This window comes from Apium graveolens, chromosome 11 (assembly GCF_009905375.1).
Source record: "Apium graveolens cultivar Ventura chromosome 11, ASM990537v1, whole genome shotgun sequence".
NCBI classification, from domain to species: domain Eukaryota; kingdom Viridiplantae; phylum Streptophyta; class Magnoliopsida; order Apiales; family Apiaceae; genus Apium; species Apium graveolens.
This window is the reverse complement of record NC_133657.1, coordinates 185845025-185865973: the sequence shown is the minus strand read 5'-3', so window position 1 is coordinate 185865973 and position 20949 is coordinate 185845025. Positions and strand designations below refer to the sequence as shown.

The window sequence follows — 20949 nt, the reverse complement described above, 5'->3', positions numbered from 1 at the left end:
CATGCTCAACATGCTTTACATGCTAGTAACTGATAAATACTTCAAATTTAGTGATCTAGTCTTGTTTGAGTTGGGGTTTAAGTTAGGAGAGCTTAATAAGAGGGGTAAGAGTGTTTATTATGTTAGATTTTTCATGATGCTTGCTAACCACCTCTCTGAAGATATTGTACTTGAGAACCCAACCAACAAGTTAAATTGTTGGGTTCAAGAGAGAAGAATTATTACAGATCTCAATAGAGCAGATCACCACAAAGAGGTTCCACTCTTCTACTTTCCAGTAATAGAGGCACCTCAGGTAAGTGAGGTAATTTCTACTATCCCTACTCTTCCAACCTCAAACACTACTTTGCCTTCTAGTGTAGCAGTGGCATCTGTGTCAATGACCAAACAGATGCCTACCCAAGCTACCAAAACCAAAGTTTCAAAACCAAAGAGAAAGAAAGCCCCCTCCGGTGTCTCTCAAAAGATGTCAGTTGTAAAATCCACTAAACACAAAGAGGGGAGTGTGAAGGTGGGAAAGTCAGGTGAGGGACAGGGTGAAAATCAAAGAAGCCCTAAGGATAAGGATGGCGAGCATAGTGTACCCAAACCAAGCCACACCACAGTTTTCCAACAGACTGTGGTTATTAATAAGGATAAAAGCTCAGTCCTAGTTTCATCCTCCCAAAAGAATGTAACTATTGAAACAAGCTTTCAACCAGGAGCACAGAACAAAAAGGGTAGAGACACAAGTTCACCACAAACCTACACAAGAAAGAAGAAACTAAAACCCTTGGGGATGCACAGGGTACACACACAGTACAAACTGGAGCTAAAGAACCAGTCACTGGACCATCTCAAAGTCAAATTGATGTGGCTCCAACAAATATGGAGTCACAGCCAAAATCTGTACAAATTGAAACACCTCAAACTCCAAATTCTCCCACACACTCTTTGGATGTTGACATGATTCAAACATCACAACCATATTCTCCATCTTTAACTCTGTTGGAGAAGCCAAAAATCCATGTAAGTGAGCATCATCTTCTAGATGATTTGTTGGCTCACTTGCCATTTCTTTCTGAGACTGTTGAGACATCTGTGCCAAAATTTTCATCAATCTGCACAGAGTCCACAATAGTCTCCACTCCAAACTCATTCATTTCTACTCACTCGATGGATATTGTTCATTCATCGAGTAGTGATTGTATCTCTACGGAAGTGCCTAACAGCAGTCATCCGTCGGATAGTCAAATTACTAACCCGATGGATATTTCTCATCCGTCGGGTGTCTCTGCACAACTCCAAAGTTCAACTATAGTTACAAGTGCAGATGACTTAGTAATTTTGCAATCACTATTAGGATTGAGGGCAGGTAATGACTTGAGTGAGAGTCTGGGTTGCTCCCAGGAAAAAGGAGAGAAAAAGAGTGATCCAATGCAGTCCATTTCTTCAGGACTGGCAAAAGTGAGTGTGAGGAGTCCCACCTTAGATGGTGAAGGTGAGGGTGTGAGGGTGGGGAGCCCAGGTGAGACCTTAATGTAAGAAAAGAGAGATAATGAGAAAAATGTAGGTACTGGAGATATAAGGGTGGATGTCATTGTAAGTGAGTTAATGAATGTCCATGATGGAAACAGGGAGGGACTATCTCAGCAAACTCAAGCTATTATAGATTCCACCTCCTTAGATGCTGAGACATTTACTCACCTTGTTTCAGGCTATCAACTTCTAGTTGGACAGGGCAATGATAATACAGAAAGAATGCTTAATTTGGTGCACACCACACAGTCAATGTAAAGAGCTAAGGATGCCATCACAGCTTTGCCCTCAACAGCTGGTGATGTTGATTATGAGATTGGTGGCTCAGAAGAATTCTTTGGAGGTGAGGGTGGAGATAGTGAAGAAGAGTCATTGGATATAGGGGGAGTAGGCCCTAGTTCCAGATCAAGCATGCCATCATGGGCCTTCTCCAAGAAGTGTGATGATCACCATTTCAAGACCACACTCATCCAACTTATCAGCCAAACACAGTCTGCACTTCAATCAACCACAAATGCTAGCATAAAGAAGCTTCTGCAAGCACATCTTGCTTCTCTCCAACTACAGCAAATCTCTGGCTACCAACAAAGTCAAAATGTCTCCCTCATCAAAAATTAAGTTGATCAACTTAAGAAAGACATCTCTGACAAGTTGGAAGCTAAACTTCCAGAAGCCACAATGCTTGACATCAAAAGACAGCTAAAGAAAAACTCTGATCTTGCAACCAAGATGGATTCCTTGGACAAAAGAATGGTTGCTATGAAAGCTTCTCTTACAGCAATCCATCTACACCAAGCTCAACAAACAGACTTACTTCAGAAACTGGTGGCTGCACAGACCTCCTCCTCTACTCAACTTGCTGATAACAAAAAGGGGGAGAAAGAGAGTTCTAGGAGTGAGGGGGAACAAAAAGTGCTTAACATTCAAGTGAGTAAAGCAATTGTGCACAATTGCTTTCACAAAGCCACCAGCTAAAGATAACATTGATCTATTAAATGAAGCAGCAGCCACTTTGAGAGCAGTTGAGAAGAAACAGTTTAGTCCAATCAACTGGGAAAAAATTGATGAGGATATTCAAAAGAAATTTGGTCTAGCAAAGAAGCGAGAAAAATCAGCCATTCATCACTCTCAAGTCAAGCAAATTTATGTGAATGATATGAGCATGAACTATCTGGAAAGAGGCCAGACATCCTGCATCAAATCCCCAAAGGCAGATCTAATCATGAAACTAAAGGTGAACTATCCAAAATCTTCACTAAAGAAACCGTTGGACACAGTGTATGAGACACCAAAGCCTGATGAGAAGAAGCTGTTGGCCAGGTCTATAATATTCTACAAAGATCCTGCAGATTCAATTCTAAAAAGGAGAATTGCCAAGATTTTCAGAAATGGTAAGGAAATTTGTGTGGTGGTTGGACACCCTCAATTTGTTGAAGCAAAAAGGGAAGAAAAGACAAGATTGAAGCAAGAAAAGAAGCAAGCTGCTCTAGATGCCAAAAAGCTCAAATAAAAGAAGGAACAAGATGCTATCTTGGCCAAGTTACAAGCTGTGAAACCCACACAACAAATTTCTGCTCAACCATCTGTAATTGCTGAATCTCAAGATCAAGTAGTGCAAGATGAACCTCCACAGACAAAGAAACCAAGGTACAAACAAAGAATCAAGAGAAAATTAGATTTCAGTGATGAGGAGATGAAAGAATATCTTCCCAAAGAGTCTACTTCTATAACAACTCAAACATCCATGCCCTATGTGGCACATGAAGAATTTAAGATAGATCCATCCAAGAATTTCCACGGTGAACCTATCATTCTAAAGGATGAGCCAATAGACTGGGATAGTCTACCAATTCTTTAACTCAATCTACCTCATTTCATGAAGCCAAAGAAAACAAAGACCATAGCAGTCAAGAAAGTGAAGCCCTCAACTCTCAGATCCAAGTCCCTAAGCAAAGCTCAAACCAAGGTCAACAAGGGAGATATCATGTACATCTGTGACATCAAGGAATTCTATGATCTAAACCTCTATCTAGATGAACTGGAAGAAGTTAGAGAGATTGATGCTTACAGGAATCTACCTGAAAGTTTAGTATTCAAGTACAAGGGAGGAAAAGAAATATCATGTCCACTTCACAGGATTCTTCAAGAGAGCCAATCTGTACTGATAAAAGTTTATTCATCCTTCAAAAAGAATTTTGGATTCAATGTGACATCTAGAAGATTAGTTCTAAAGAAGATTGAAGAACTGAGGAGTATTAGAGCCAAAGATGCACTCCCAAAGACTTTAACTATTCTTTACACAGGGAGTAGAGTGCATCTAAGGCCCTACTGGCTGATGGAATTCATGGATGATAAGGGAGTTAGAAGATTCTTCAGATTAGAAGACCAATTGAGCATCTTTAGCAATGAGACTCTTCTGGAAATTCAAATAATGCTAGATCTCTCAGAATCTGATGAACTTGAATTCCACAGATAGCTCCAAATCAAATAGAAGAAAACAACAGGAGGCTTGGGAAGAAATCCAGACAATCAAGGAAATAGATCAATTTGCTCAGATTAGAGGAGCACCTTGAAAATTATTGTGAGCAAATTTTTGTACACTTTGTCTTGTAAATTTTTCAGTAAATAATGCAACACTTTTTAGTTTTATCTACTACCTTTTAAATATGTATTTTTAGGGTGTTTTTTTATCATCAAGTTTCTCTTAATTTATGGCTACAATTCTAGTAGACATAAATTGGGGGAGATTGTTGGGAATATGTTGTGAACTTGATGATTACATTAACAAAACACCTTAGTAGATTTAACTTAGTGAAAAATGTAGCACTCGACGGATGATCAAATATAGTCCCGACGGATGACTCAATATAGTCCCGACGGATAATGATTTGATATCCATCGAGTGAGTAGCTTATGTAACAATAAGTATTGTAATACATTTATGTGAACAACTTTGTATAGATCCTGTAGTAGCATATGAGTCATGTCGACTACTATTAGATATGCAGAATAGGCTGATTAATTATAAATATAAGATGTCTTATAATTCTGCATAAGTGAAATGAAGTCAAGTGTCAAATAGCTACCCTACGGATGATCAACAAAGTAACCCGACAGATGACAAGCATGTACCCGATGGATGATCAATTCAAGCATCTGTTGACAGTGACAAGACAGTCACATGCGTTGGGTGCTTACAAAAGGAATGTGGGAGCCTGTTTAACAGGAAATGAAGAACAAAGAAACATTACCAATTCCATGCAAGTTAAGAAGATTTTCAAAGATGCTGGAATAGAGTAGTGAAGTAGCATGGAGTTTGACTTGATAGTTTTGTTTTATTATCCTGTCTTATTACCATGTAAACTTGGTGATATATAAACCAAGAGTAGCTAGTGAAACAAATAACCAAGCAAACACTTTGAGAAGAGAAATAAAAAAAGCTGTAACTGTTAAGAATTTCTCTGTAGTTTGTTTGTTCACTTGTAAAGCAGCTGTGAGACAATTTGTTCTTCACAGAGTTCTTAAATCGATATATATATATATATATATATATATATATATATATATATATATATATATATATATATCTGGTGGATACTTTCAAATCCACCCGAAATTTTTAAAAGCTTGTATTTTTATTACTTTGTGTTTTTGATTCACTTAACTTGTTATTCCGCACCTTGCAAATCAAAACACTTATATATATAGTTTAAGTTAGAACATTTTATAGTTCAAGAAAAAGTTTACTAGAATTACATGCAACCCCCCTTTTCTGTAGTTCTTGTTACATTGGTAGGGACTAACAGACTCAATAGAACTTAACTCACACGAACATATATATATATATATATATATATATATATATATATATATATATATATATATATATATATATAAGAAGCTTGAAAAATTAGAATTCAATATTTTGAAAAAATATATTTAAAATTAGCAATAAAAAATTTACAACATAAATATTTAGTGTTGGAAAATATTGTACAACTATTTTGAATTATTTGAAAAAAGTGTAAAACTATAATGCATTGTATTATTTGATTTAATCCATGTTATGCTATCGAAATAAAAAAAAATTTAATATTAGTCGATATTTTGAAAGGATTAACAAGTTCAATTAATATCTAAAAAAATTCATCAAAGTGAAAATATTTAATTTTAGAAAAATTATATACAATATTATCAAGTTACTATAAAAAGAAATATTAGAATTATAAATGAAAGAAAGTTTAAAATGATTTGAATGATGATATTAGTATAAATTTATCTTCAGATTCTTGAAAAACTTCTGATTATCAGTCGTTAGTCTTTACGATATATGAATTATTATTATGTCACATCCATGACTGATGCTCTGTTGAGTAAAAATAGATATTGTTTGATTGTCAATGTTACTATGACGGATAACTCCTGGTGGCAGGGCTGCTCCTTCGACACCGTGCCTGGATCCTTCGCCGCTGTGGAGGTGTAGCTGTGGTGGGGCTCCTACAAAACAACACCGGAAGGGGGGTTTTGGTCCCGCGGTGCCTCCGGTGTGTGAGTAATAACTCGCTTTTGGGGAAGATGAAGATATATATGAATGCAAGGTGGCTGTGTGTGTATATGAGTGTAAGAGAGTGATTAACCCCAAAATCTTACCTTCTTGGGCTATTTATAGCCCAAGGATAGGGTTTTGGGGTTGGTACCTTTGAATCGTAGCCATTGGTTCTAGGAGCGGAGGACACCTGGCTAGAGCGGATGCTTTACACGTGTCAGCGCGGGACTGGCTGAGGAATGTTCTGAGGATCCTCTGACACGTGCCCCGATTATTCCCATGATTGATGGGTGACAGTTGTTCCTATCATGTGCTTAGGCAAGTGCCTCACGTGCTGAGATTTCCCAAGATTGGGCTTGTGGGACTGGGTCAGTTAGGACTAGTAGTGTGCGGGACTGGACTGAGTTAGGAGTCCGGGCCTAGTCCTTGCAGGAGTTACGTGTACTATCATGTGCCCCACACTCCCTTATGCAGATTTTCTTGATGGGGGAGTAAGGTTGGCTTTACTTGAAGAATGTGAGCTTTTGATTACACCTAGTCCGGATTGCGTTGAGTTCAGCCAATCAGGACTAAGATTAGTTGTGTTTAGAAGAATTTGAACTTTGCTTGCCCACAGTCCGGATTGCGTTGAGTTCATCCAATCAGGACTAAGGTTGGTTGTCTTTAGAAGAATTTAAGCTTTTCTTGTCCCCCAGTCCGGATTGAGTTGAGTTCAACCAATCAGGACTAAGGTTAGTTGTCTTTAGAAGAATTTGAGCTTTTCTTGCCCCCTATCCGGATTGCGTTGAGTTCAGCCAATCAGGACTAAGGTTAGTTGTCTTTTGAAGAATTTGAGCTTTGCTTGCCCGCAGTTCGGATTGCATTGAGTTCAGCCAATCAGGACTAAGGTTGGTTGTCTTTAGAATAATTTGAGCTTTTCTTGCCCCCCAGTCCGGATTGAGTTGAGTTCATCCAATCAGGACTAAGGTTAGTTGTCTTTAGAAGAATTTGAGCTTTTCTTACCCCTAGTCCGGATTGCGTTGAGTTCAGCCAATCAAGACTAAGGTTATTTGTCTTTAGAAGAATTTGAGTTTTTCTTGCCCCCAGTCTGGATTGCATTGAGTTCAGCCAATCAGAACTAAGGTTGGTTGTCTTTGGAAGTATTTGAGCTTTTCTTACCCCCAGACCGGATTGTGTTGAGTTCACGACTCCAGACTGGAAGTTGGAACAGTTTTGGAGCTTCCCCCCCCAATGATTTGAATTATTACAGTTGTCTTTTTTCAAAAGACGTGCCGTAATAATTTTTTGTATTTATTACTGCTTATATATATCATTGTGTATATACGCATTCTGGATGGGCGGCTGAGATTTTGCCACGTGGCTCGACCCCTTGGTATTCATACCGACTATAAAAAGGCTTCCCCTTCTCTTTCTTTTGTTTTTTACCTTTCTACAATTTCCTTCTCTGTTTTTCTTCTTATTTTCTGTCTTTTTCTTCCATGTTTATTCTCGGCTTTGTTGACAGGAGTCTTGGGTCTTTGAGATCTTTATTTGGTCGTCCTCAATCGCTCCATATAATCTGTTCTTGTAAGTTTTCTTTCTTCTTATTTATTTTGTTAGCTTTTCTTATCGACCCATGTTATCATGAATCGTCTCTGTTGTTGTATGGTTGTTTGTTCTGTGTTTTTGTGTTTGTTTTCGGTTGAGGTTGTGTGTATATATCTATATGTATATGTGTTTGTGTTATATTTTGGTGTTTGATTTTGTTTTGGAAGCGTTTCTTTTTTCGGTCCGGACTCGTAGATTTATATTTAATTCTGTGTTGTTTCAGTTGGGTGTAATTGGAGTCTGGACTAGGCGTTTGGGGTCTTTGGGTTATGGGTTATTTGTAGTCCGAATTCGTGGTTTTGGGTTTTTCTATTTGTGGATTTTGGGTTTATATTGGCTCTTGCAGTCCTGGTCTTTGGACTGGTTGATTGTAAATAAAATTGAACGTAGGGTAGTCAGACCATGTAGGATTCAAAATAAATAAACTATAGGAATTTAGACTAACCTTTATAATTTAATTTAGGTTTATGGTCCGGACTAAAGCTCGGGCAAAGGCTTACGTCTTCTGCTACCCATGCCCCGTTAGATTCAGATTCGTCTTCTGATTCTGAGCGCATTGAGACGAGGAAGAAGGCTGGCACTTCGGACTCCGGAGTGATCACTAAACTGACTGTTAGTGGGATCTCCTCACAAAAGGTGCCCTACACTCTGGAAGGGTTGTGGGTCGATATCCCTAATTATTTTATTACGAGGAGTGAGGAGATAGAAAACAGATGGTATTATAGGAGTATCAGGTCCGGGTATGCGAGGCAGCCTAATGTTGGTCTGGGGCCTTAAGACCGGGCTGATTTTGATAGGAGGTTTTGCTGACAGCATTGTGGCCAAGGAACCGTACGAGCTGAAAGATGAATATCCCGCGTTGGATCACGCGGCGTAAGATCCTTCGATCCGGGATGCTTTCCAGTTGGATCCCCGGACTGAATGGAGGTGGCCTGGCTCCGGAGAGAGGATCTACCATAGACCGGCTGATGGCTTCATTCTGGTGTGGTTGGAACATCTGCGCTCCGGGTGGAATCCGCATTGGCACATCTTTTTGAAGCATCTCTGTAAGTATGAATACCGGATGTCTCCGATGCAGATAACCCCCAATGGGATAAAGTGGATGACTTGGTTCATTGTCTGCTGCAACCAGTTCAAGGTTCAGCCAACATCTAAGTTGTGGCATCACATTTTTAGTTTAGTCCGGTCTAGCCAAATGCCTTTGTATGAGATCCGATTCCGTGTTACGCAGTGTGGCTACATTTCTTCTTATAGACCAGTAATTCAGCAGTCCTCCCTGAAGCACTGGAATGGGGAGTTGATAATGTTGACGGGTTTGGATTTGCAGTATCTCCCACATATAGCTCATGAGGGAGTCCGGACCAGGTTCCCTTGAGAAACACTCCGGGGAGATGCAATCCGGATGGTTTTTACTTTTTGTGAATGTTTGGGTATTCAGCTGACCCGAGATACCTTCATGATCCATATGACTATGCATCGCTTAGGATGTGTGTTTTTTGTTTTTGTCCGGACTAAGTCTTGTTACTTTCTTGTAATATTTTATTGTCATGTATATCTGCTTATAATTTTGCTTGTTGCTTCTTTGGCAGGTTTACCTTACTTCAATCCGGACATATCGTCTTCTTCTTATAGTGATGCATTGAAAGGGCTGGGTACTGTTTTCAGGGTTTCCAAGAAGGCTTATGTTGCAGGCTCCAGATCTAATCCTCCCCCGGAGGAGGGATCTCAGAGCAATGTTGTATCAATGCCGGAGTCTTTGGAGCGTGAAAGGGTTCCGGAGCGGGATGCTGAAGTTGAGATTGGTGACGAATTTGAGAACTTGGAAGAGTTTGAGCCTCTTGGGGAGGTTCTAGAAGTAGATGTTACCTGGAGAAGGAAGAGGCTCCGGAGTGTTAGTTCTAAACCTCTCCGGGCTGAAAAGGCTAATGTTGGAACTGAGTCCGTAGTGGACAAAGGAAAGGGTGTGGCCGAGGAACGTCCAGAAAGGAGTAGCCCAGAGCTGGAGGTTAAAATTGCTCGTTTCATGGCTGGGATCCCGACTGAGGACGAGTGGACGATAATGAATCACTCTGAATTCGATGCCACTATGAAAGAGTGTACCCGGCTCTGGGGTCAGGTATATTATGTTTCTGTTCTTGTTCTGCTTCTATTCTTTTGCCTTAGAATATTTCGTAAGACATACATTTATTTTTCTGCAGCTTGGTGGCTATATGGGCGGGTCTGCTTCCCTTGCGTGTAATGAATTGAAGGATGCCTGGACTTCTATCGCTGATAAGAATGCTGAGATTGGGGAGTTGAGGGACCAAATTATTGTGAAGGATACTTCTCTGTCCGGACTGAACAAGCATCTTACCGATGTTACAACCCGGGCTGAGAATGCTGAAAAGGAAGCCATGAATTTAAAATTTGAGTTGGATGAGCTTCGGAAGCAGTTGTTTGCTGTGAGACCGGAGGCTGAAATTATCGAGGCTTTCAAAATATCTGAAGAATATGATCGGGCTATCGCAAATGCTGGTGCGCCGGAGATTGGTCATTGCTGGGTGGTTGCCGAGAGGCATATCAAAACTAATCCGGAGGCTGATTGGGATAGTTTTGTGCAAGAATTCATTAAGGCTAAGCAGGATATCGAAGCTGGACTCGGGGAGCCGGAGCCGTTTGATGGTCCTTGCCTCAGTTTCCTCCCTCCAAATGCTCCAAACTCTTAGTTTTGTATTTGATCTCTGAACTATAATTCTGGACCTTGTAGTGTTGTTGGATTGCTAGTTGATTTGTAATCTTTGTACTTGGCTCCGGGCTATTTTAGTCCGGCTAAATTTTTAGTGTTTGCTTTTGTTTGCTTTTATTCTTCTTTACTTTTGTAGTTTATTCTTGCCTTAGAAATTTTTCTAAGTTTATGTGGTTGCTCTAGTCCAGATTAATATTTAGTCTGGACTAGTAGATGCTCCCTTAGAAAATTAATTCTAAGTGAATAGGTTTCTCTAGTCCTGGCTAAGAATTGGTCTGGACTATTAAATGGTTGTTTTGGATAAACATGGCTGCTTTAATCCAGACTAGTCTTTAGTTCGGACTAGTGGTGGCTTCTTTACTTAGAAAATTATATTCCAAGTAAATATGTTTGGTCTAGTCCAGACTTATATTTAGTCCGGACTATTGGTTGCTTATTTTTATTTAGAAAAATAATTCTAAGTAAATATGTTTGCTCTAGTCCAAACTCATAGTTGGTTCGGACTAGTGGTTGCTTATTTTTACTTAGAAAATTAATTCTAAGTAAATATGTTTTTTAGTCCAGACTCATGATTTTTCCGGACTAGTGGTTGCTTAGTTTTACTTAAAAAATTAATTCTAAGTAAATATGTTTGCTCTAGTCCAGACTCATGATTGGTTCAGACTAATGGTTGTTTTTTTGGATAATTTTAATAAATGTAAAGAGAGAAATGCTTTTCATTAATCTGAAATTTCAGTCATACAATATGTATGGAAGAACAAACTGGTTGCTTGCCATATTGGCTACAGGGTTTTGGTTGCTTTATTTTCTTTTTCCTATTGGTAGAATTTCATTGGCCTGAGTTCGTGCCAGGTATTGGGGACTTCTGAGCCATCCATGTTAGGATTTTGTAGGTTCCTGGTCTCAAGACTTCTTTGACCTTATATGGTCCTTCCCATTTGGGCATTAGCTTTCCATTGTTTGTAGGATCTGATGCTTCGGTGTCTCGAAGAACTAAGTCTCCCACTTGGAAGTTTTTGACTCGGGACTTCTTACTGAAGTGCTCCCTTGTCTTCTCCTTGTATCTCTCCATCTTTTCTACAGCTTGGTCCCAGACCTCATCTATAACGACTCGTGTATTTTTTTTATTTATTATTTTATACTCGGAAGTGTAATAAAAGTTCGAGTAAATAAATAAAAGTTGTGTATTGATTTGGTAGCGGTTACTGATTGTTATTTAATTATTTATGATTTGTTGATATGTGGGATTTGAATTATGTGAATTATTGGTGAGTTATAGGATTTTATTTCGCTTGTAAAAGTGATTTTATTGTAATTTTAATTTCATAAATATTTGGATTATCTTTAAAATTTGTTTTCTAATTTTATAATTTCAATAATTATTTTTAGGACTTTATAAAATTGAGAAATCCATATTTTGTTAATTATTCATTTTTAAATGATTTTCTGAGTGTGTTAAATGCTAAAATCCATATTTAATTATGGGAATCTTTAAAAATTTTGAAACTTATATTTTATTAAGTTCGTATTATTCTGAGGATTTTAAAATTACTTTGGAAATTTTCGGAAATCGTTTTACCCGCGCGTTGTTTCGTTATTGGTTAAAAAGCGGGTATAAAGCGTACCTTAAAAATTGTTTAAAAATTTCGAAATTTACGTTTTTATTTACTTCGGGATATTTATAATATTTTAGCGCTGTTTTCGTAATTTTCGGAGGTTGTTTTATTTGCACCTCATTCCGTTAATTTCGAGTTTCAGGGGCAAAACAGACTATCAATCCTTTATAATTATCCCAAACTCTACGTGTCAGCATTTCAGAAAATTAGTACTACGTGTTGCAATTGTAGTACAGGAGAGAAAAATATATATATAAATAAAGTAAAAACAAAAGCCCCCACCCCCTGTTCTCCCCGGTTCACTCCATCATATCTCGATTGTCTCTCTCTCGTTATCTCTCATCTTCGTCTCTCATCCTCTCTTCTCCACTCACAGTCTTTCTTCTCTCCTCCCTCCTGTTCTTTCGCCGCCCCTGTTCTTCCATTTCCGCCGCTTTCCGGTGAACTTTCAGCCGGCTATTCCGGCGAGATTTCTAGTTTCTTCTCTGTGGATGCTTATATATATGCATGCATGTTGTATGTATATGTTTGAGTTGTGGTTACTTTTGGTTACCTTGTTTCTGTGGTGTTGCTCTGTTTTATGCGGGTGGTTCTGGTGGCGCGTGATGTACACGCGCGGTTGGGGTGTGTTGTGCGCAGTCTGTGTGAAATTCTGTTATTAATTTACTAATTAATTTTAATTCTTTCCTTGTTATGCAAGAATTGTTTGATAAATATCCGTGATATTATTAATAATTCGTGCAGGAAATATTTTGAAATAATCGGTAGAATTTATTTGGATACCCGAATATTTTCGGGCACCAATAAATTTTACCGTCGTACCGCGATGACTCGTTACGAGCGGACGGTGGACGGTGATGACGATGTTCTGAGTCCTAAATTTTATAAATAAATAAAATGATTTTTCGTAAAATATTTCCGGACTTAAATAATTAATTGTGATTGGTGTTGGGATGTAAGTTGTATAAAAGGATGAAGTAATATTGTGAATTATGTGATTGATGATGTCGATTGTAATCGACGGGTAGTTTTATAAATAAATAAGATGCTATCAAAATTTCCTAAAAATATGTATTCGAAAATGTACATAATTATATTTTACATATTACCCCTAACAATATTTCCGACTACGTGACTATGTGATTACGGGTTTATGTGTATAATATTGATACGAGTCGGGTTATCGGATTGAGTTGTTAGAATTTGAGGATATCAAGCATGTCGGTGTAACTGATTAGGGTATTCTGTATTTGTAGATTCCGAGCGAGTTTTCTCAGGACTAAAGTCAGCGTGAAAGCTACTTAGGGTTTTGTAAAGCGTTGCAAGGCAAGTACCCCTGACCATTCTTTTATGGTTCAGTATATATGAATAACTAAATGTTTTACTTTCGTAATGGAACAAAAACATTTTAAGTTACGTATCCCCTGTATTTAAAAAAACGTTGTTTAAAATTGTGTTTTGGGGAAAAGTAACTTCTGAAAATACCTATCTCTAAACGTGATTTAAATGAAAAGAGGATTTGAATAGTGTGCTATGATAGAATGGATTTTTAAAAGAGATAGGTAAAAGTGATGATTTTGAAAACTGGATTAAAATGATCAGATATGGGATAGGTTGGGGCCAGAGTAGGCCTATTTAGTTGGCGTAAGAGGCTAATTCGGTTGCGCGCACTGTATAACCGATTAGTCCAGCAGGTCAGAGACCTAGCTAGTCTCTGAGTTCCGGAACAGGTAATTGAAATGGCAGTTGGAGCCATGAATAAGATGGCAGTTGGAGCCGTCTAGTGTTGATAGCCTGATCAGCTGTCTTCACATATCCATACGTATCTGATTTGGATTTTTTGATTCCTGTAAGAGTACGGGTAATTGGTACAGTGATTTTATAAAAGTGACTAGTATGCTAAAATTGGACTCTGGTGTTTTTACAGCACACTGCTACGTTGTTTTAATGAAGCATGCTAGTTAGCGAAATCCAGTTTTTCTCTAAATTTTGTTGTATAATGTTGATATCATAATTACAGTTCTGTTCCTATTATTGTTGCATTACTGATTTATCATGTTATTCATATTTTGGTACTGCTGAGCGATTATGCTCACCCTTGCAAACTGTTATGTATATTTCGCAGATGCCTAGAAGATCAGTCAGACCGACCTATGTTCCCGCCCCTACTGGACCCGGCTCCTCTGAGGTAGTTTGTATCAGACCATGAGGTCTGAGGAGTTGCTGAATAAAGTTTGTGTGTCTTAGATGTTGAATAAAGAGTTTGTAATAATGAGAACCTGAATTATAATTGAACCTGAATCGGATCTTGGTTCGGGGTCAAGTTAGTATATTTTAATAATAATTTTGTTGTTTATATTTTTGGTAATTTTGTTTAGTGACGTCAACTCCTGACCCCGGGGTTGAGGCCGTCACATCATCGATCAACTCCATATTTGTTCTGAGTCCTTCTTTGTTGGCTTCTTCATCAAAGTTTATTGCTCTGTGAGAGGGAGATCCCACCTCAACAGGAAGCATTGCCTATGTGCCATAAGCTAGTTTGAATGGAATCTCCCCGGTGATTGTCCTGTAGGACCATAGTAAGCTTGGTAGTTCTTCTGGCCATTTGCTCTTGCTTTCTTTGAGTCTCTTTTCAATACCCCGGAGCAGGATTCTGTTGGTGACTTCTACTTGCCCATTTCCTTGGGGATATGCTACTGATGATTTTCCGTGCTTGATCTCGTGCTCCTGAAAGGTAGGACTCGAATTCTGATCCGATGAACTATGGTCCGTTATCTGATACTAGGACTCTTGGAATCCCGAACCTCATCAAAATATTGTCCATAAACTTTATGCAGTCCTGCTGATTTATGGTCCTCATTGCTTTCGCTTCAACCCATTTGGTCATATAATCAATTGAAACTAATAAGTACCTGAGGTCTCCTTTGGCCCGGGGAAAGGGTCCCATTATGTCAATACCCCAGACATCAAAGGGGATTGGTGATAGGACTGAGAAAGGTAGGACTGGGCTGATCCAGGACACATTGCTGAAGAGTTGGCATTCCTTGCATTTTTTCACGAACTCCATTGCATCCTAGTGAATAGTTGGCCAGTAGTAACCTTGCCTTATGATCTTATAAGCTAGGGCCTTTGCAGACATGTGATCTCCGCATATCCCTTCATGTACTTCCATCAAACAGTACTTTGCTTCTTCTGGGCCAACGCATTTCAGGATAGGAGATGAGAAAGTCCTACGGTAAAGTAGTCCTTCTTCGATGAAGAACTTAGCTGCTTTGGCTTTCAGTCTTTGGGCCTTTTCTTTATCTTCTGGAAGCTCCCCTTTCTCTAAGTAGTTGATGAAATGAGTCATCTAGTTCTGGTTACTTTCGATCTTTAAGACTTCTCCGGAATCAATAGATGGTTTGTGGAGTTTAAAGTAAACTGAGCAGTCCAGGTCTGATGAGTTCCGGACTAACTTGGACAGAATATCTGCTTCCTCATTTTCTTCTCTACATATCTACAGGACTTGATACTTCGGGATTGAAGCTAGGTAACTTTGAACCAGTGCCTGATACTTTGTCAAAATAGGGTCCTTTGCTATGTATTCTCCGTTTATTTGTTTGACCACTATCTAGGAGCCGCTGTAGATTTTTAAGTCCCGGACCCTCAGGGTCCTGGAGAGCTTTAATCCTGCAATCAGTGCTTCATATTCCGCCTGGTTGTTGGTTGCCGGGAAACTGAAAGATATAGCTGTTTGAATAGTGAATTCTTCAGGACTTTTTAGTATGAGTCCGGCTCCCGAGCTCTCGGCTATTGAAGAACCATCTACTTTCAAGGTCCAGGCTCCCGGATTTGCATCTTGGTTTGTCTCCGGATCTATGTTCATTGGTTTTGGCTCTTCTTCTGGGAAGTTGCATTCGATTATGAAATCTGCAAGTATTTGAGCTTTAATGGCTGTCCTGGGAATAAAACTTAAATTGAACTGGCTTAACTCCACAACCCAATCGACTAGCCTTCTCGAGACATATGGCTTGTGAATTATCTTTCTAAGAGGCTGATTTGTGACCACTCTGATTTCTCTTCCTTGGAAGTAGTGCCTGAGTTTTCTTAAAGTTGTTACTAAGGCGAAGGCAAAATTCTCCAGTCTTGGGTATCTATTTTCCGCATCTTTAAGAACTTGGCTTACATAGTAAACTGGTTGCTGTTTGCCATTTTCTTCCCTGATTAGGGCAGCTCCTACTGCTTGTGCTCCCGCTGATAAGTATAAGTAGAGAGGCTCTCCTGGTTGAGCTTTAGTTAGGACTGATGGCTGAGAAATGTAGGACTTGATTTCCTCAAATGCCTTTTGGCACTCTGGACTCCAGTTTACCTCTTTCTTGTTGCTTACTCCCTTGAGTAAATTGAAGAATGGTAAGTACCTCTTTGCTAGTTTGGAGACAAATCTCCTGAGTGCTGCTAGGGAAGCTGCTAGCTTCTACACATCTTTCTGGATCATGGGAGCCCTCATCTCCTGGATTGCTTTTATCTTCTCCGAATTAGCTTCTATTCCTCGGTTGCTGATCATGAATCCTAAGAACTTGCCTGCTCCTACTCAGAAGGTACATTTCTCCGGATTCAGCTTAAGTTGATTATTCCTCAGGTTGTCAAAGCACTCTTTCAGATCTTCTACGTGTCTTGGTATAGTTGTTGATTTGGAAATCATGTCATCGACCTAACACTCCAAGTTCCTCCCGATTTGGGACTTGAATATCTTGTTTATGGATCTTTGTTAAGTGGATCCTGCGTTTGTCAGTCCGAATGGTAACCTCACATAAGCATAGATTGCTCTGTGAGTTATGAATGATGTCTTAGGTATCTCCTCCGGGTTCATCTTGATCTGGTTGTACCCGGAGAAGGCGTCCATGAAACTTAGCATGATGTGTCCGGAGGTGGCTGTTGAGTGGCAATTATGACACTCTATTATGCTCTAATAAGCTTTGAATTGATGTATTTGTACTCAAGTTATTAAGTGTTCTAACGTGTTTTCTAGTGTTTTTGCATTTCAGGCATTAATCTGTAAATCAGCTGAATTAGCATTGTTTTGGTGCTAATATAGTGTCTAGGTGGTGTTGGAATAAAAGCTCATTGAAAGTCGGCTCGAAGTTGCAAGGAAAATAAAGGAAATTGTTTTTGGCAGAAGCCCAGCGCGCCCGCGCTGATCAAGCGCGTGGCCGCGCCAGAGTTCAGGAAGTCAGCGCGCCCGCGCTGATCAAGCGCGCGGCCGTGCCGTGTCGGGATGACAGATTCCTGTTTCTACTTGGTTTCTGAGAGAAAGAGTTCTACACTGCATGGGGCTGCTATATAATCAACTTTAGGTCATTTTTGATAAAAAAAGAGACACTTCAGAGCTAAGGAGAAGACGATAAGAGATCTATAGCACGGATCAATAAAGGCGAAGACGATCTAGTTTATTCTTGTGAATCTTTGTTTTGAGTTGTAATTTTGGATGCTCGTTTCTTGTTTTATTGAACCTATACTCTTGTGTTATACTCTATTATTTATTCGTTATAAAGACTACGTTTGTTATATCATGATTTCATCGGAACCCACGTTGATGATGAGTCTGATTATGGGCTAATCATTATCGTGGGGTTCTAGCGGATTTATTTATTAATTGATAGCCTAGTATTGGTTGTGCATATTCGTCTTATGAGCGCCGCAGACTTATAAGATAGTGTGTTAATTATTAATGAAGCGAAAGTGAATTTAAGGACTTAGAACTTGCCATGCTTGCATAGGTTCATGTATTTGTTATACATGATTCGTAGGTAATTTTAACCATCTTACTTGCCCTATTTAATCAAGATAATTAACTTGTGCTTAAACCGTTATGTTGTCAAGTTCTATAGACATATAGGGTCTCAATATAATTGGTGTATATTCAGCTTTTATCTCTTTTATGGATGTCTGGTAGTATGGTACTCGTGCAACGAAAGTTGGCGTTTATCAGTTTCGTATTGTCTGATTAGTGTCATCACCATCGCATGTTAAGGTTAAGAACGATAAGGCTATTGAATGAAGTATTTAATGAAGTTAGAATCCCATGTTTGTCATATATATTCATTCAGTCAATTTTAATTCTTGTAGTTATAATTATTAGTTTAATCCTTAGTTAATAACAACCTCAAATTGTTATCATCTTAGCATTGAATAATAACCATACATTGTTGCTTAAGTGCGTGAATTTATTAGTTAACCAATACAGAACGAACTAGAAAAGATTATATACTACTTGCAAACTCGTATACTTGCGTGTATTATTAGCGCGTGTTTAGCGACTAACTGTGGCATCTATCAATTGATCAATATTGGGGAGAGGGTATGGGTCCTTCGGGCATGCATCATTGAAATCAGTGTAGTCTACACATATTCTCCATTTGCCGTTGGACTTCTTCACCATGACAACATTAGCTAGCCACTGTGGGTATTTGATTTTTTTGTTGATTCCTGCTTTAAATAATTTCTCCACTTTTTCGTCTATGGCTCTTTGCCTCTCCGGGGCAAAATTCCTTCGCTTCTGCTTGACGGGTTTTTTATTGGGGTTAACATCCAAGTTGTGCATTGCTATGGACTCGTGTAGTCCGGGCATGTCTCTTGGATTCCAGGCAAAAACATGTTTGTACTCCCGGAGAAAGGACACTAGTCTTTCTTTGAAGGATTCTTCGTGTCCTGACCCAACTTTCACCTTTTTTAGGATTGCCTTCATCAACCTGTACTTCTTCCGTTTCAACTGTAGCTTCAATTTTTGCTTGTTCTTTGTTTGAGACCATTTGATGAATTCGGGCTTCAGAGTTCTTCTTCAGGTAGAAGTTTACTTGTTCTGATTCTTTTTCTTTGTTTGCTTGCATGGTAGGATTAGCTTGGTCTAGGACCTGATTTGCTTTGTCGACTAAGATGACTTGGTTGCTTGCCGGTCCTTGTGGACTTGGTATGTTTTCTTCTTGGTCTGGAATTGATTCAATGATTTTACCTCTTTTGTTGTTTCTTTCCTTGGCCGGGGTCGGTGCTTTTTGATGCTTTGCTGTTTGCAAAAGACCGTGGCCTTCCTTTTGTTGTCCTGGTGGATTTCTGCCATGACTAACCCCTGGCTCTAACATGTTTTAGCAACTCCATAATCTCCTTTTATCTCCTCGACTCCTGTCGGGGTTGGGAACTTTATTTTGAGATGGGAGATTGAAGTTATCGCTTGCATCATGGTTAGAGCTGACCTGCCGATGATTCTATTGTATGATGAAGGAGTGTTGATGACATAGAACTTTATGACATGAGTTACTTGGTTAGGAGCAGTTCCCAAAATGATAGGTAGATACAAAGTCCCTTGGATCGGGACTAAGTTGTGTCCGAACCCATAGAATGGATCCTTTCGACAATCATTTGAGCGGACTTACACGACCTTAGTGTTCGACCCCTTCTAAGTCCAACCGTGCCGGCATCTAGCGCTTGTCGCCCTCCAAATGAACTACTAGACCAGCCTTCCCCAAGTGTCTCCCTAACACTTATGCAACGAATATAAGTGAAATGTAAGAGTAGACACACACAAGTTTACTAACAAAGACCCTTTCTTTATTAGTAACCCAATATTACAAAGTTGGATCCCCTTGATCCACACACTAGCCCCTTGCTAGTATTACAAAGTTTAGCACTCACCCTCACTAGAAAAGCCCTCTTGCCTTCTACTTAAATGCTATCACGTTGCTCTCACTTGCCACTATTTCCCTCTATGCCTCTCTATGCCTCTCCAAATGAGGGGTCTCACCTATTTATAGGCTCCTCCACCACTTGGAGAGAATTCTAGAACATGTACATCCCACATACATCTAGATTATTCCACTAACTATCTTTATATTATTATTCTAGAATATTCCTATCTAGAATATACACAAGTATTCCTAGGAAATCTCTAAAAATCTCCCAAGACCTAAAGGTTCCGGAAGGTTCCACTAAGTTCCTAGCAAGCTCCGCCATCTTTTAGTTTCTTCTTGAATCTCCAAGCTCCTTCTAAAGACTTCCAAAATATTCCACTATATTTTAGAGTCATCCGGACTATCCCGGTCTTCTCTAGAATCTTCCGCGCACGAAGAGGTTTAATTTTGTCAGGGCGTGACACTCTCCCCCACCAAATTCATCGACGCCCTCACCCTTCCACCTCACCAAGTGTTGCCTACTTGGTGTTAATCCCTTGATTTTAACGAGTCGCTCCCCAAGTATTTCCTTTACCTCGCGTCGACCCTCAACTTTTGTTGGAGATACTGGTGGTGACTCTTCCCTATGTCGCGACGCCTCGATAACATCGCCATGTTGCCCTACTTTACCCGGCGACACACGCCCCTTGTCCTTGACTCCTTTCCTCTTCGGAGACTTTGGACTGTAACGCCTGGGAAATATTATGTAATTATTTTTATCAATAAATAATTGATATGTGATTTTTATGTGAATTTCGATAAATTATTTCATAATTGATATTAATATTTGGATGTTTATTTCTGATAAAAATGTAGATATTTTAATTTTTAATTATCCAGAATTAAATATAGATAATTTTGGTATTTTCCTGGTAATTTTTGGATAATCGTATGATTTTATAGGGATTTATAGAATTAACAATGATTATTTTTACATAATTATAAAATTACTATTTAGAATCAGAAATTGTCTCACTTCAATCGTTTTTGCGTTTTTACAACCCGAAACTCTTCCGAAAACTCCTTCCTAACCTAATCTGATAATTCTGAACACTTTTCATGTTTTGACTTTTTCGATCCGGGGCACAGTTTGACCTGTACGAGTCCCGGTGTAAAATTTTCGATACACAAATCATTTTATTTATCGATAAGAATCCATATTCTCAAAAGACGAGATATTATTATCTTATTTTCGTACAAATTATTTTATAAGAAACTCTGTTTTGATAATTATCCAAATCGGGTATCAAAATTGTA

At 39.0% G+C, this 20949-nt stretch overlaps 1 protein-coding gene across 1 annotated transcript; it reads right to left on the bottom strand.

The window, feature by feature from the left end:
• Positions 1 to 15602: 15602 nt before the first annotated feature.
• Positions 15603 to 18716, bottom strand: LOC141696257 (uncharacterized). Its single transcript, XM_074500423.1, has 2 exons — positions 18294 to 18716; positions 15603 to 16361 (listed from the first exon to the last, which is right to left on the bottom strand). The coding sequence occupies exons 1-2, from the start codon at positions 18714 to 18716 to the stop codon at positions 15603 to 15605; spliced, it is 1182 nt and encodes a 393-aa protein (XP_074356524.1).
• Between the last annotated feature and the right edge of the window lie 2233 nt (positions 18717 to 20949).

Coding starts and splice junctions, on each gene's coding strand:
- LOC141696257 (XM_074500423.1), bottom strand. CDS start 18,716: ATGAAGGCAATCCTAAAAAAGGTGAAAGTTGGGTCAGGACACGAAGAA. Junction 16,362..18,293: donor ATCAATTGATAGATGCCACA/GTTAGTCGCTAA, acceptor AATTTACTCAAG/GGAGTAAGCAACAAGAAAGA.